Source organism: Brachyhypopomus gauderio, chromosome 14, assembly GCF_052324685.1.
Source record: "Brachyhypopomus gauderio isolate BG-103 chromosome 14, BGAUD_0.2, whole genome shotgun sequence".
Taxonomy (NCBI): Eukaryota; Metazoa; Chordata; class Actinopteri; order Gymnotiformes; family Hypopomidae; genus Brachyhypopomus; species Brachyhypopomus gauderio.
Genome location: NC_135224.1, coordinates 15,817,482 through 15,830,934, shown reverse-complemented (window position 1 = coordinate 15,830,934; position 13,453 = coordinate 15,817,482). Strand labels below are relative to the sequence as shown.

At 41.4% G+C, this 13,453-nt stretch overlaps 1 protein-coding gene across 3 annotated transcripts in view; it reads left to right on the top strand.

Annotated features, from left to right (window-relative positions):
* The window catches only part of LOC143475507 (macrophage mannose receptor 1-like), a 49,815-nt gene that overhangs the window by 30,385 nt on the left and 5,977 nt on the right, over positions 1–13,453 (top strand). For all 3 annotated transcript variants that reach the window (XM_076973355.1, XM_076973357.1, XM_076973356.1), the window contains 10 exons: positions 4,016–4,054; positions 4,386–4,552; positions 4,649–4,713; positions 4,814–4,914; positions 5,007–5,146; positions 5,289–5,397; positions 6,045–6,217; positions 7,746–7,790; positions 8,017–8,049; positions 9,369–9,471. In XM_076973355.1, the coding sequence (XP_076829470.1) occupies positions 4,016–4,054; positions 4,386–4,552; positions 4,649–4,713; positions 4,814–4,914; positions 5,007–5,146; positions 5,289–5,397; positions 6,045–6,217; positions 7,746–7,790; positions 8,017–8,049; positions 9,369–9,471 (975 nt within the window). The remainder of the gene's footprint in view (positions 1–4,015; positions 4,055–4,385; positions 4,553–4,648; positions 4,714–4,813; positions 4,915–5,006; positions 5,147–5,288; positions 5,398–6,044; positions 6,218–7,745; positions 7,791–8,016; positions 8,050–9,368; positions 9,472–13,453) is intronic.

Here is a 13,453-nt window from a genome sequence, read left to right as displayed (position 1 = left end):
TGCCTTAATTATGTCTGGTGGAGCAACCATCTCTCTAACCTGTGTTCTGCAGACAAAGTGAATCTCGCCCTTCAACTCTGAAGAGGACTGAAGGCTTGGGATCACTGGCATCACCATAACTTGATGACTTACTCCAATTGCGTCTCCATAGTCAATGTGAAGGTTGCTACATCCAATGATGCTCCATCCCAAGTCTGTTCTCTGCGCAAAGGGTTGGTTCTCTTCACCATACACAACTTCACGCGGGAGGAGAGCTTGAGAACAATTGTAACCAATCAAGAGCCCGATCTCACAGCTCTGTTGTGGAGCAATTTCTCCGGCAATATGCTCAAGATGAGGCCATGCTCGTGCAGTCTCTGGTGTCGGAATATGCTCTCTACTCGCAGGGATGAATTCTCGTGAGTAAGTCACTGGCAGCAGAATACTTTTATCTGAATAGAAACCTCTAACTTGTAGACCCATCAACTTGTGGCAAGCTACAACCATACTCTTTGAAGTCATCGTGGAGAGCCTTAACTGGACTGGTTCTTTCCTAACACTGAGAGCTTCTGCTGTCTCTTCCAGAATGAATGTTGAATCGCTCTGAGTGTCCAAAAGTGCGTACACTAGAATTTCTTGATGTGGTTCACTTGTGGCTGATACCCATACAGGAATTATTGTGGAAGTATTTGTAAGGCCGTTGTCTACTATGACTCTATTCGACAAAGCATGTGGAGATGTGCTTGGTGTCCTCTCTTGTGATAGTTGTGCTCCTTCAAGTTCTCCATTGCTTGGCCTTGTGTACTTCCTATCATCTCTAGCACGGTCTTTGTGCAAGCAAGTTGGGTGTCCCTTCTGGCATACCTCACAGATGCTCCTATGATTGCAGTTCTTGGAACGATGACCTAACCTTAAACACCCAAAACACAATTTGTTCTCCAAGACAAATTTATGCCGCTCTGCTACAGGTCTTGCACTGAAATTACGACACTTATGGATACTGTGACCTAACATCTCACAGAATGTGCATGTGACAGCTGAACTCTCAACAGTGTGAGCAGCTAATGCTCTTATCCCTTGGCTCCGTGGTCTCGACGCTCTAAACATCTCAGTCTCACTGAAATTTGAAGTGTGCTTCAATGCGTTAAGGGAAGTAACTGGGTTGCAGGAGATGTTGGCTTCTCTCGTGAGGAATTTAACAAATTGACTAAAACTAGGAAACATGTTTGTTTCTTCTTCAATTTCTATCACTTTCCTATTCCACATTGATGCTAACCAATCAGGAAGCTTAGAAAGCATGTTCTGGTTTTCACTGCAATCATTGAAAATTTCAAGACTCTTGATGTCCTGCATGGCAGCTTCACAACCACGAAGGAAGTCTGCAAAATCCCTGAGTGCCACACTGTCCGTTAGGCCTATCTTGGGCCATGCTTTGAGAATGTCTCTGAAGGATTTGGCTATGATGAATGGATTTCCGAACCTCTCTTCTAGGACAGACCAGGCAGCACTATAGGCAGCTTCGGTCCCTACTAGGAAATAACACTCAATAGCCCTTTTTGCTGCTCCACTCACATACTTACGAAGATAATAAAGTTTCTCAGTGGCGGGAATATTTTTTCGATCTATTAGTGTCTGAAAGGATACTTTCCAGTCATTGTAACAGAGTGGGTCACCAGTAAAAATGGCTGGCTCTGGAATTGGCAGACGACTCATGCTGATCGATTCGGCCAGCATCCTTGCGAGGGATGTAATGCTGTCATGCTGTGGGCTTACTACGACTTGTTGTGGAGGATGATATTGGAAAGGGTGGTTACCGTGTCCAGGTACCTCTTTCCAATCCTTTGATTCACATTTACATCTTACATCTTCAAATTCCCTTTCACAAGCATAATTCTGTGAGTATACTTGCATTCGTGCCTTAGCAGCATTTAACTGTTTGACTGTTTCTAGACGCTCCAGCTCTTTACGCTTTTCATCTAACATTTTCTGTCTTGCTGCATTTTCAATCTCTAACTGGGCTTGTAGTTTAGTTTCTTCCTGTTCTCTCTCTAAGCGTCGTCTTAAACTATCTGCTGTTTGTTGAGCTATTATCCTTTTATTTTCAGCTTCAAGGGTTTGAATTTCTCCTAATTGGCGTTCTTGATCTTGCAAGACTTGTAAGGTGGCCTGATTAGCAGCAACCTCAGCAGCTGCCTCTTGCCGCTTTAAAAATGAAGATATGGAAGTAACATTTGAACTGCTCTGAGAACAAGTAGAATTTGACCGTCTGGAAATAGAACTTGACCCAATTGAAGAAATGGATGAGATGACTGACTTAATGTCATTCAAATCCAGTGGCTCCCCTTCTGCCTCTTCTTTTCTTTCCATCCAATCCAATATTTTTGATGCAACCTTTCTTGTAACAGTTTCACATTTATCCATTCTACGGCGCATGTCATTATTTGGAACCTTAATTCTGCGCAGATCTTCATACACATGGTTCAACTCTGTTGCAGCATTGCTTACCTGGGAAATTAAGTCTTGCAGTACATTGTCTGTGCAAGGACCGCTCACCGTTTGCATGGCATCCTTTACAAGAACTCCCCACTTCTCGTACTGTACCTTAAAACGACGTTCAAGTTCCATGAATCTTTTATGATGCAGTTCTTGCCCTTTTGCAGTTAAGGTTCGGATTCTTTGACTTCTACGAGGCTCACTTTGCTCGTCAATATGCGACGCATCATCGGTCTTTGGGTGCATTTCTGCCTCTACTTGGGGATTTTCTTGTTGCGCTGTCTGCTGAGATGAAGGTTTGAGAGCAGCTACCACCATCTCATTCTGACCGTCACTTCTGAGGGATTCTGCCATTAGTCTAAATTTAATCCTTTGTCTTAATTATACTGCTACTGTAGAATATACTACCTTGAACACAGAATAATCTGAATAAAACACTGCAACGAACAGTTTCCTGAATAAAATATGATAAATCGAAATGCTTACGACCGAACAACAAACAACACTTAACTGTGACAATTAGTTATCTTAATTTTTACAATCACTCTAACAGACGAGCATGAATGTACACCAGCATTCGATTTTAACGATAAAATGAATGAAGTCCTTATTCACAATATTAACGTCTTTTAACAGCAGTTTGACAAACTTATAGCACTTAATTTCTTGTACTCCGTAGTACGCGCCGCTCTTGCATAACGTGGATGAAGCCTAGAGATGGCATACGGAGGATACGACTTTCGCTGGGTGTTCACTGCCTGCACCGCGCAGTCGAGTTCTCACTGTGCCTCCCCTTAATGACCGCAAGCAGCAACAGTTCTTTGTGAAGACGGATGGTTTATGGTGTAACAAACTCATTTCCCATCGTGAGAACTACAAATACAGGATTGCAAAGATATTTGCTATAAATGACAAAGATCATGACATTTATCCTTTAACTTCATTAATGTAACTAAAGCAAATGTAACATGTTCGATACAATTCACGTCTTTAAGAAATGCGCTACATATACCTGCATTAGCAGACTAACATTCACGTAGAAACAAATATTAAACAAACCTCGTTAACTGCTTTCGCTAAAGGAGAGGAAATATAACATCTCGTAGTCTGACGAAAGTCAGATGAACTTCTCTTCAGTAGTAGTTACTTTATCTTAGACAATGAACTTGAGAATATAAAGAATAACACCAACACGACGACAACTTAAAGTAAACACATGTGCTTTTCAAATCAAAAAAGAAAGAAAGAAAAACAGCGAAGTGGAGTGTAAAATCAGCAGTTGTCTACAAGCAACCCGGACCCCAAGAAAAACCGTTCGTCTCTATAGCAACACTAAACACAACCGCACAAAAGTAAACAACTCGTCTGTCAGCTACAATTTGTTTAAAACACAAGCAATCAATAATGTGTTACTACCGACCTCTGCTTACATTTTTTCCTAGGCATATTAATGTTTTACTGCTGCAAGATTTGTTAACAAAATATTTTTAATTAAAAATACTTTTCCTCTACATTTATTTCTGGCTACACCATTGTGCCACAGGTACAACTCCCAAACAACCTCCTACAAGTGGCCCCCAAGGTAATAACTTTATTCTTCACTGTGCACTTTGTACATCTTTCAAGGCCGGTTCAAGCTTTTATGGGGTCATAAGCGGAAATTCACTTGGGGCCCCCATACCACAACCTCAACCACAAATGCTTCATCATCTTGGTGCTCTTGGGAGCCCCCAGGTGGCGTGGGGTTCCTAAGCGGCCATGTAATTTGAGAATGCCTTGGACCATCTCTGACATCTTAAAAGTGCTATAGTTATTATATGAATTTCAAATCTTCTGAGGTCATTCACTAAATGTATTTTTAGTAAATGTAGTGTTCTGTGTTCGAGTGTGCCTATATCCTTTCCACTGCACAGGGGAGTTTAATATAACTGCTGATGGCTGGATTGAGTTCAGTGGTTATCAGTACTTCATCAATAAAAATGCCCTATCTATGGAAGATGCTCGTGACTTTTGCAAGAACAACCATTCTGACCTCATTGCTATAACTGGTCAAACTGAGAGGAAGTTTATTTGGAAGCAGGTAAAGGATCCAGACTGAATTATTTGATTCTAAATATCTCCTCTGTAATAGGAAAGGGCAATGCATTCATAGTGTTTATCAAATTCCTTTTTGCAGATTTCAAGGACCTCAGAGAGAATGTACTACATAGGAATGACAGTTGCACTGGATAAATCATTTAGGTAACATTACATAAGTAATAACAAAATAAAGAAGGTTTTGAAAACAGTTTGCAAAGTGAAATGTTCTCCGTCTGGTTTAAATCCTCATGTTTCCTTCTAGTTGGTTAGATGGGTCCCCAGTGGTCTATACAGCATGGGATGAAAATGAACCAAACTTTGCCAACAATGATGAGAACTGTGTAGTCGTGTACTCGAATGTGGGTAAGATCAATTCTTCTACATTGTCTCTGTTTGATAATGCCAGATGTTGCCATGTAAGGTTTATGATACATCAAAACATCTCTATCAATCAGGCTTCTGGAATGATATTAACTGTGGAGTAGCATTACCCTCAATCTGTAAAAGAAGCATTAATTTTGTCCCCAACACAATGGCACCTGAAACTGCCCCAACAGGAGGTTGTGCTCCTGAATGGATCTCTTTCCAGGGAAAAGTAAGTGAATTCCGAATAACAAGATCTATTGTTTTGTAAAACTCTAAAAAGAAATCTAATAACCCAAACAAAAAAATGACCTCACTTTTTATGAATATATGACAACACAATTTGACAACACAATATATATATTTTTTTCTAGTGTTATAAATTTTTAGGGAAAGGTGATGAGAAAAAATGGCATGATGCTCGACAATACTGCATCGATCTAGGAGGGAACTTGGTTACCATTGGGAATCAAACAGAACAAGGTAAACTTTTCATTACAATTCCAAAACTCTTTTAAAATATGTTTCATTTTTTATGTATCCCTCTGCTTGATCTTAAAACATAATCAACAATCCTGACCTTATTGTTGTCACATTGGGCTTGTTTATGTCTGCATAGTTGTTCATACTTTTCTTTTGTCTGTGACTTCTGTGAACATTCTGTGAACACTTTGTAAGTCACTCTGGATAAGAGCACCTGCTAAATGCCCAAAAAGGACACATGAATATAAAAGTGTGTGTGTGTGTGCGCGCGCACGTTATTCATTACACCTGTCATCATCTTGTTAATGTTATGCTGCACACGTGCGTCTTGTTAATATTCCTGTACTTGATGTTTGTTGTGTGTTTGTCAGTCGTTCAACTCATCCCATCACTTGGTTTTGCATGTTCTCCATTCATCAAATAAAACAAAAGTTAAAGACAACTATCTCTCAGCATCCTGCTCCTTCCTGCGCTCCTAATGCTACAGTTGTCCAACTATCCTTGGAAGATTCTGTGAATGATTTTTAAAATTATTAAAATATAATTTAAAGCTTTAGGGAATTCACATTTATTTCTCAAATCTTTACTGGTCACATCTTAAGAAAAGTCTGATGGGTTTTACTTAAGGTTTAAATTTATCTTCTCAGCATTCCTCACTACCTTGATGCTCAATACACATGATGATGTGTGGATTGGATTGAATGACATCAACTCGGAGATGCAGTTCCTCTGGACAGATGGCAAAACTGTACGGTTCACCAACTGGGCCAAAAATTACCCAGTGTCAGTCCCATATGACCACCGATCACATGGAGCAAATGCAAGTATATTTTACTTATTATAAACTCATAGTTCTAAACATTCACATATATGGTCTGTGTATCTAAGCCTTTCGCCCCCTCCTGGAATTGTATTCCATTAATAATAATCCTCCAGTGCTTTCAAGCGAGTCCAGTAAACTTGGCACCAGCATCAAGGCCATGTGTCCAGGTGCTCCTCAGCCTTCACTGCTTTCTCACGCCCTCATGGCTCCATGTCTGTGACTGCATAGTGAGCACCTGGTTTTCATCAGGCTTGACCCAGCTGTTCCTATCATCTCAGCAGGATTTCTTCTTCCAGAGACCTCTGGTGTGTTCTCTGCCACACTTCAGCATTGCTAACAATTTCTGGCCAGTGCATTTTGAGGATTTGTCGCACACACTGGATTGCAAATGTCTAGATCTTCTTCAGTGTGGCCTTTGTGATCATCCATGTCTTTGCATCATACAGAAGAGACAAATCTTGGTAGAATAACCAATGGTCTTGGAGCTCCAAACATATTTTTGACATCTGTTTTGACATCCACATTACATCGGTCCCTCGTTTGTCCACCACACTTCCCAGGTGGGTGAAGACTTCTACTTCTTCCAGAGGTTCTCCATTCAGCCGCTACTGTACTGAAGGCATCCAAGAGAGTGGATGATGTGATGATGTGGATGATGTGACACTCCCTCTGGGCGTGTCTATGTGCACTCCAACAGTGATTTTAATTGTTTCAGGATTCTTAAATATTATTTAAGAAAATGTTTTCGAAAAGATAAAACTTGATTTGGATTTTCTAATAATTGAAAAAATCTGTGACAATATTCCCATTCCGATTCAAATTTTGGAATCAAAATGCCAAGATTACTGGAATACAATTGTGCAGAAAAGCCTGCTCTCCAAAACATTCTCCTGCTGTCTGAGCGACTTTCCCTGTCTCAACATTATCTGCACATCCCATGTGACTATTATTAGTGTCTTGTGTTGCATCTTCTGTGTCTTGTGATATCTTGTGTTGCAGCTTCTGATGTCTGGCTTCCACTAGGAAAAAGCTTCATTAAACATTATGTAATCAAAAGATAAAATGATGTAATTTATTTTATGATGTAATCCAGATTTCTGTATACATGATGTCCACTCACCCTAATACCCATTCAACTTCTATAAAATACATAATGTGACAGGGATTCCATGAACTGAGCTGTACTCAGATGGCTTTGAGTAACTATAGTAAATGTCTGCTTGTAATTCAGAGCTGCATGAGAATTTACTTTGTTCTTGCTTCAGCATATTCTTTTCTGCATTTCTGAGAGGTAGAATTCCTGTTTTAAAATAGCTGCAGCTTAAAGTCCCATGTGATGAAAAAAGAAAGGTTAATGGTTGTCTTCACTATGAGTTTATTATTCCCAAGACACCTAGGAACCTTCATGTTCTGAAATAGAGAATCTCTTAAATAGAAGCATTGTCTGTATTATTTAATCTATCTTGGTTTGGCTCAGTTATGACTAGCATAACTTCTTAAATGTATATATTTGTTTTCAATACAGCCATATCTACCATGGGGCATGGAGGACTATGGACATGATACAGATGTAGGTTTTACAACCATTTGTGACACCCAATGACATCTATGACTATAATTGTTATGTGGGACAGTGTGGTTCTTAAAGTAGACTTTCTTGTTCACCCCTGTTAGAAAATACACAATTTATATATCTTTTAAAGTGCTAACTTTTGTTTAAAAGAATGATACCCCACCCCCCCACCCCCCCCCCCCCCCAAAATAAAAAAGGTCACCAGTTGGTTTCTTTTTTTCAGGCTATATGGTGGCATGACTTCGAAGAAGTGGAGGTGGGTTTTCTGTATTTTCAGTCTGTTGCTCAGCAGGTTTGTCAATAATCATGAGCTGAAGCCTTACATTGCTTTGAATCTTTTTCTGCATCACTTCATGTTTCCCATGTCACAGCATGTAAATTATATGATTTACATGATTGCATAATCATAACTCACTACTTGACCCAAGAATGTTGTCAGAAAATCATACACCATTCATACTTTAGCTCAGGGGTCTCTGCTTGATCTGCTGAAGGGAAGGTGTGTATGCAGTCAGGGTGCCTCCTCCTCACTCTTCTCTAGTATGTGTGTTTTTACTCACTCCCAGTGAATTGCCAGGATTGGCGTGGAGTAACTAGAGGGCAGACACAAACACTGAGGAGAGAAAAATTTATTGAAGGGCATACCGAAATCAGGATCGAAAAAACAGGCTTGAGTCAAATCCAATAACGAGTCTGATGTATGATCATAACCACCACGTAGTGACATGATGGGAGACAAAGAAAGAATGAAATAAAGAGAATAAACATGAAAGAAATAACAACACAGTTTGATTGCAACATATCCCACAAAGCACTAGAGACTACACAAACCAAACGGACTAAACCGAACAAAATGATCAGTAACCCACAAGACAAAAGACAAGGCAATAAATACACTCAAACAGAGAAAGCCTGTCAAACAAACATGGGGAATGGGTTACGTGAGTGAAATGAGGGACTAAGAGGCACATGGCCAACAAAACAAACCCTGTCAGGGAATGATAGGAGGAGGAGGGGCCAGACGTGACGCTCAGATAAGGCAGATAAGTTAGAGTTGTGACATGTGGTGTCATTCTCCTACAAATCACTGTTGAAAATCCAATACAATTCGTACATTTAAATAACCAACATTACTTCTGTTTATTGTATATGCTGATGTGACCCAGGGAGGGAGTAGAAAATGAGAAAACATTAAAGAACATACATTTAAAAAATAGGCTTGAAGTCTGATGTTTCACTGGTCTAGACCATATTAGGCTATGGCAGCTGTGGGGTTTGAACAGGAGGATGTTTTAAGTGGCCAAAGGTGAATGAGATAACTAATATGTGGGAGATTGAGAGGAGGGGAGTGGCTAATATGATTGACATTTAAGTGTGTGTGTGTGTGTGTGTAGCTTCAGGTCTATTGAAGATGTAATGTTTTTGGGAAGAAGAATGTGAGGAGAAAATTTTGTGAGGAGAATGTTGAAATACTAAAATACTATGTTGAAATACTAACAATAAAATAGACCACTGAACTCATGCATCATCCAGTAGTCATCAACTGTAAACTAAATAACTAATCATTACCTGCAGTTTGACTGTGTCATTATGGTGAGGGAGACATTCAAGATCACTGGCAAGTGGAAGGTTGAAGACTGCAACGTAAAGCGAGGTTTCATCTGCAAGAGGAGCATTGGTGAGTGGAAGTAGTTTTAATTCTAGTCAGCAGAGATAGGCAATATATTAATTACAAATGTTTGAAAAACACTTGCATTTGAATACAGTATTTTCTAACAAATAAAAAACAAATCTAATTTGTAGGTTTGACAGATTAATACTGTATTTTAGCATTTGTAACCATGAGAGAAACGAGGCAGGACACAAATGCTTGTAATATACATCTACTGATGCAACCTGGACACATCATCAGTCATGTTACCTGGGGTCACAGAGTGTTTCGGGTCTTTCAACATCATACACTCTCACCCAGGCGACCCAGCCGGGGTTGATCAGGCCCCAGCTTGTGTCCAGGTAGCTCTACCCCACCCACAGGTCTCCTCTCCTTATCCACAGCCATCTTGAGGCAACCTCTGCTGCCTCTGTGGCCTCCTTGATAGCCCTTTGTTTGTTGGCCTCCGTGATGCCTAAGATGTTTTATGTCTTGCAAAGTGACTGGCCTGCAAATCCTCTACATCCCACCTCAATGGGCACACACTGTGCTCTCCACCCGTTATTCCGGCACTCATCTACTAGCTCAGCATACTTTGCCCTTTTCTTCTCGTTGGCCTCCTGAATACGGTCCTCCTAGGGTATGGTGAGTTCTAGGAGAAGTCTGGCTTTCAGGACTTGATCGTGGTGCCAGCGGTAGCACCCCTCGCCCAGGGCTTTTGGACAGCAGCTGAGGATGTGTTCCAGGGTTCCTCTCTTCAGGCAAAGCTTGCAGGCTGGTGACTCCTCCAATCCCCAGCTAAACAGGTTGGATGGGCTTGGTAAAACATCATAGATAGCCTGGATCAAGAATCATATGCGGTGGGGTTCTGCTGTCCACAGCTCTGCCCAAGAGACTTTTGCGGTCAATTGCGTGCTCCCACCTTGTCCAGGCTCCCTGTTGTCTCATTCCAACCATCTTGCTGGCCCGCTCCTCCTCTACTGATGCAAGCATCTCCTGTTGCACCAGTAATCTCCTTTCTTTGCCCTCCACTTTATCATAATGAGATGTTGTGATGCTTCCCAGGCCAGATCTTCCCTGAGCCACTATTCCGACCCTCTCCTCGTGCCATATCCTTGACTCGGCCACATCTACAGCCTCTACTGCCCTCCATTTCCGCCCTGTCCTCACTTCAATCCCAGCCTGGGAGACCTTTGGATCCTCTGACTCCCTGTACTGCAGTACCTCCCTGAAAAGGCACACTTTGAACTCCTCGTTCAAGCTGCTGATGGAGAGCTTTAGCTTGTTGTTCCGGCCATAAAGGGCAATGTTGCTCAGGCTTCGAGGAAGACCCAGCCACTTCCTTAGAAATCTGCTCACTCTCCTCTCAAAGCCTTCAACGGTGGAGATTGGAACTTCGTAAATCAGGAGCGGCCAAATAATCCATGGGAGGATGCCATGTTGGTATATCCAGGCCTTAAACTTGCCAGGAAGGCCCGATTTGTCCACTGCAGTTAGCCATGTTTCCAGCTCAAGGTTGGTTGAATGGATGGCTGCCGTGTCTTTCAGGCTGCAGTCAAACACGTTCCCCAGGCTCTTCACTGGTTTCTCTGTTATTGATGGTATTACAGAGGTGCCAAGGAACTTGTTTGTAACTTTCCCTTTCTTCAGTACCAAGGATCTGGACTTAGCTGGCTTAAAGCACATTCGCACCCAGGTGGTCATCTCCTCCAGGCCTTTCAGGATCCATCTGCTTCCTGGGAAATGTGGAGTTGTCACCATCAGATCGTCCATAAAGGCCCTAATGGGCGGCTGGCTTATGCTAGACTTGGTTAGGGGACCTCTACACTGGGCTTCTGCTGACTTCATGATCATGGTGAGTGCAAATAATGTCACTCCAGTCATGATCCCCTTCTCAAGCTTGTGCCAGTCTGATGTTATCGACCCAGCAGAGACTCTCAGACTGAAAGTGTTATAGTAGTCCAGAATGAGGTCTATAAACTTGACTGGGATATAGTGCCAGTGCCACTGCTGTGTCGATGTAGGAATTCTTCATGCTCATGCTAACTAGAGTGACTTATTGAGGGCAAAAATTGACATTGTACATGATGGAAAGAAACCAGAATACACGATTAAACAAAACAGAAATGAAGACACGCACTGAGCAGAATAATGAAGGTTAAACTTATGGAGGCACGTGAACAAAACAACCAACAAACTGAGGGGACAAACAGAGGAGAATAAAAACACAAGATAATCAGGGCAAATGAGAAACAAGTGTAACCAAGGCTGGGAAAAGAAACAGGACAGAACTAGGAACAAATATCGCTCCCCCAATCTAGCATCTATTCTTTTCTCCCAACCTCACTTCCAAAAACATTGGACACATATTTTTTGGTAAATATATTTAGTAGTGGTGGGACTTTAACACGTTAATTTCGATTAATTAATTACAGGAAAATTAATGAACTAAAAAAATTAAGGCATTTAACGCATGATACACTTTTGCACCATGGAATATTTCTCAGTGCACGAGTTCATACAGGCATACAGATTATATGGACGCACATTAAGACCATCATGGAGATGACTGAAGAGGCTGCACTGGTGGATGGGAAATTTAAATATAAGAAACTTCCAAATGGAAGTACAAACACAAATAGTGTTATTTGCACTTTATGGAGGAAGGAGTTCGCTTATCACAGGAGCACTTCCACCCTTCGTTACCACCTCAACGCAAAACATGTTGGGACTAATGCGCAGGTCAGTAATGATCACTTAGCTGCAAAATGTATTCCTAGTACAATAGGGTGACCAAACGTCCATGTTTCCCTGGACATGTCCGTATTTCACATCATGTCCCTGGCGTCCCGGGGTTTTTTTAAGTGAGGAAATGTCCTGGTTTTTAAATGACCTTCAGTGGACCATTAAGACTGGATTAAACTTAATTAAGACTGGATTAAACTTTCGCGAGTGACCGCAGCGCGCGACTCCGCACACCTCGCGCGAGCGGCAGAGGCGTTTAAACTTCATGCTTCACATTATTTGCAGTGTTGTTAGCTCTCTCTGGTGGAAGATAAAGGCTTACAAGAAGCGCTGCAAATTGCGTCAACTGATGCAAGTTACGAACTGCCATCCAGAAAGACAATGTCGAAGAAAATCCAGCAGCTGTATGATGAGGAAAGGGAAGTAAAACAGGTTATTGTGAAGAGCGCCACAAATGTGGCTCTGACTGGGGATCACTGGACCGCTGTTAGCAACAAGAATTATCTTGGTGTGACAGCTCATATTATAGATGATGAATGGAAGATCCAGTCATTTGCTTTGAGCATGCAGAAGACCACTTCGAGGCACTATGGATATGCCTGTGGCAGAGGCCTGGGAATTTAAAGAAAAACTATACCATCTAAAATTATATTAAAAAACATCTTCTGATTTACTTCAATTTTTCTTATTCTTCCAATATCCTGAGCAAAACTCCTAAAATTAAACATTTTTGGTCAGAATTTCCAGTGTTCTGAAAACTGTTTGCTCTGTTTTCTGCACTCATCTATTGGTCTGTGTAGTAGACTGGTGGAAAAATAAACAAGATGTTGAAGTTTATGCTTATGTTAATTGATTCATTCATCATTCAAACTTAAATTAATATTTCTGTCACGTTGAGGACCCCGGCCCCTCCCTTTTGGGCGTGTGTCTACATCGTCTTCGTCTACTCATCTGCGTCTGTGGATCTCTGTGGGTGTGGTTGTGTCTTGTGATAATCTGTCTCACCTGTGGCTCGTCTCATAATCACGCGGGACTTATGTGGTTTGTCTATTTAATGTGCGCTCGCGCAGTGTCCTGTGCTCGTCGTTGTCTGAGTCCACACGATGATCGTGTTTGTTTCATGTTTTACGTGCGCTTTATGCACTTTCCGTGTACAATAAAAGTGACGTTCTGTTGCCAAAGCCGAGGATTACGTCTAGTCCTTCGCCGCTCCGCCAGCGTCACAATTTCTCATGTTAAATACTGAAATGCGATTAAAATGCGT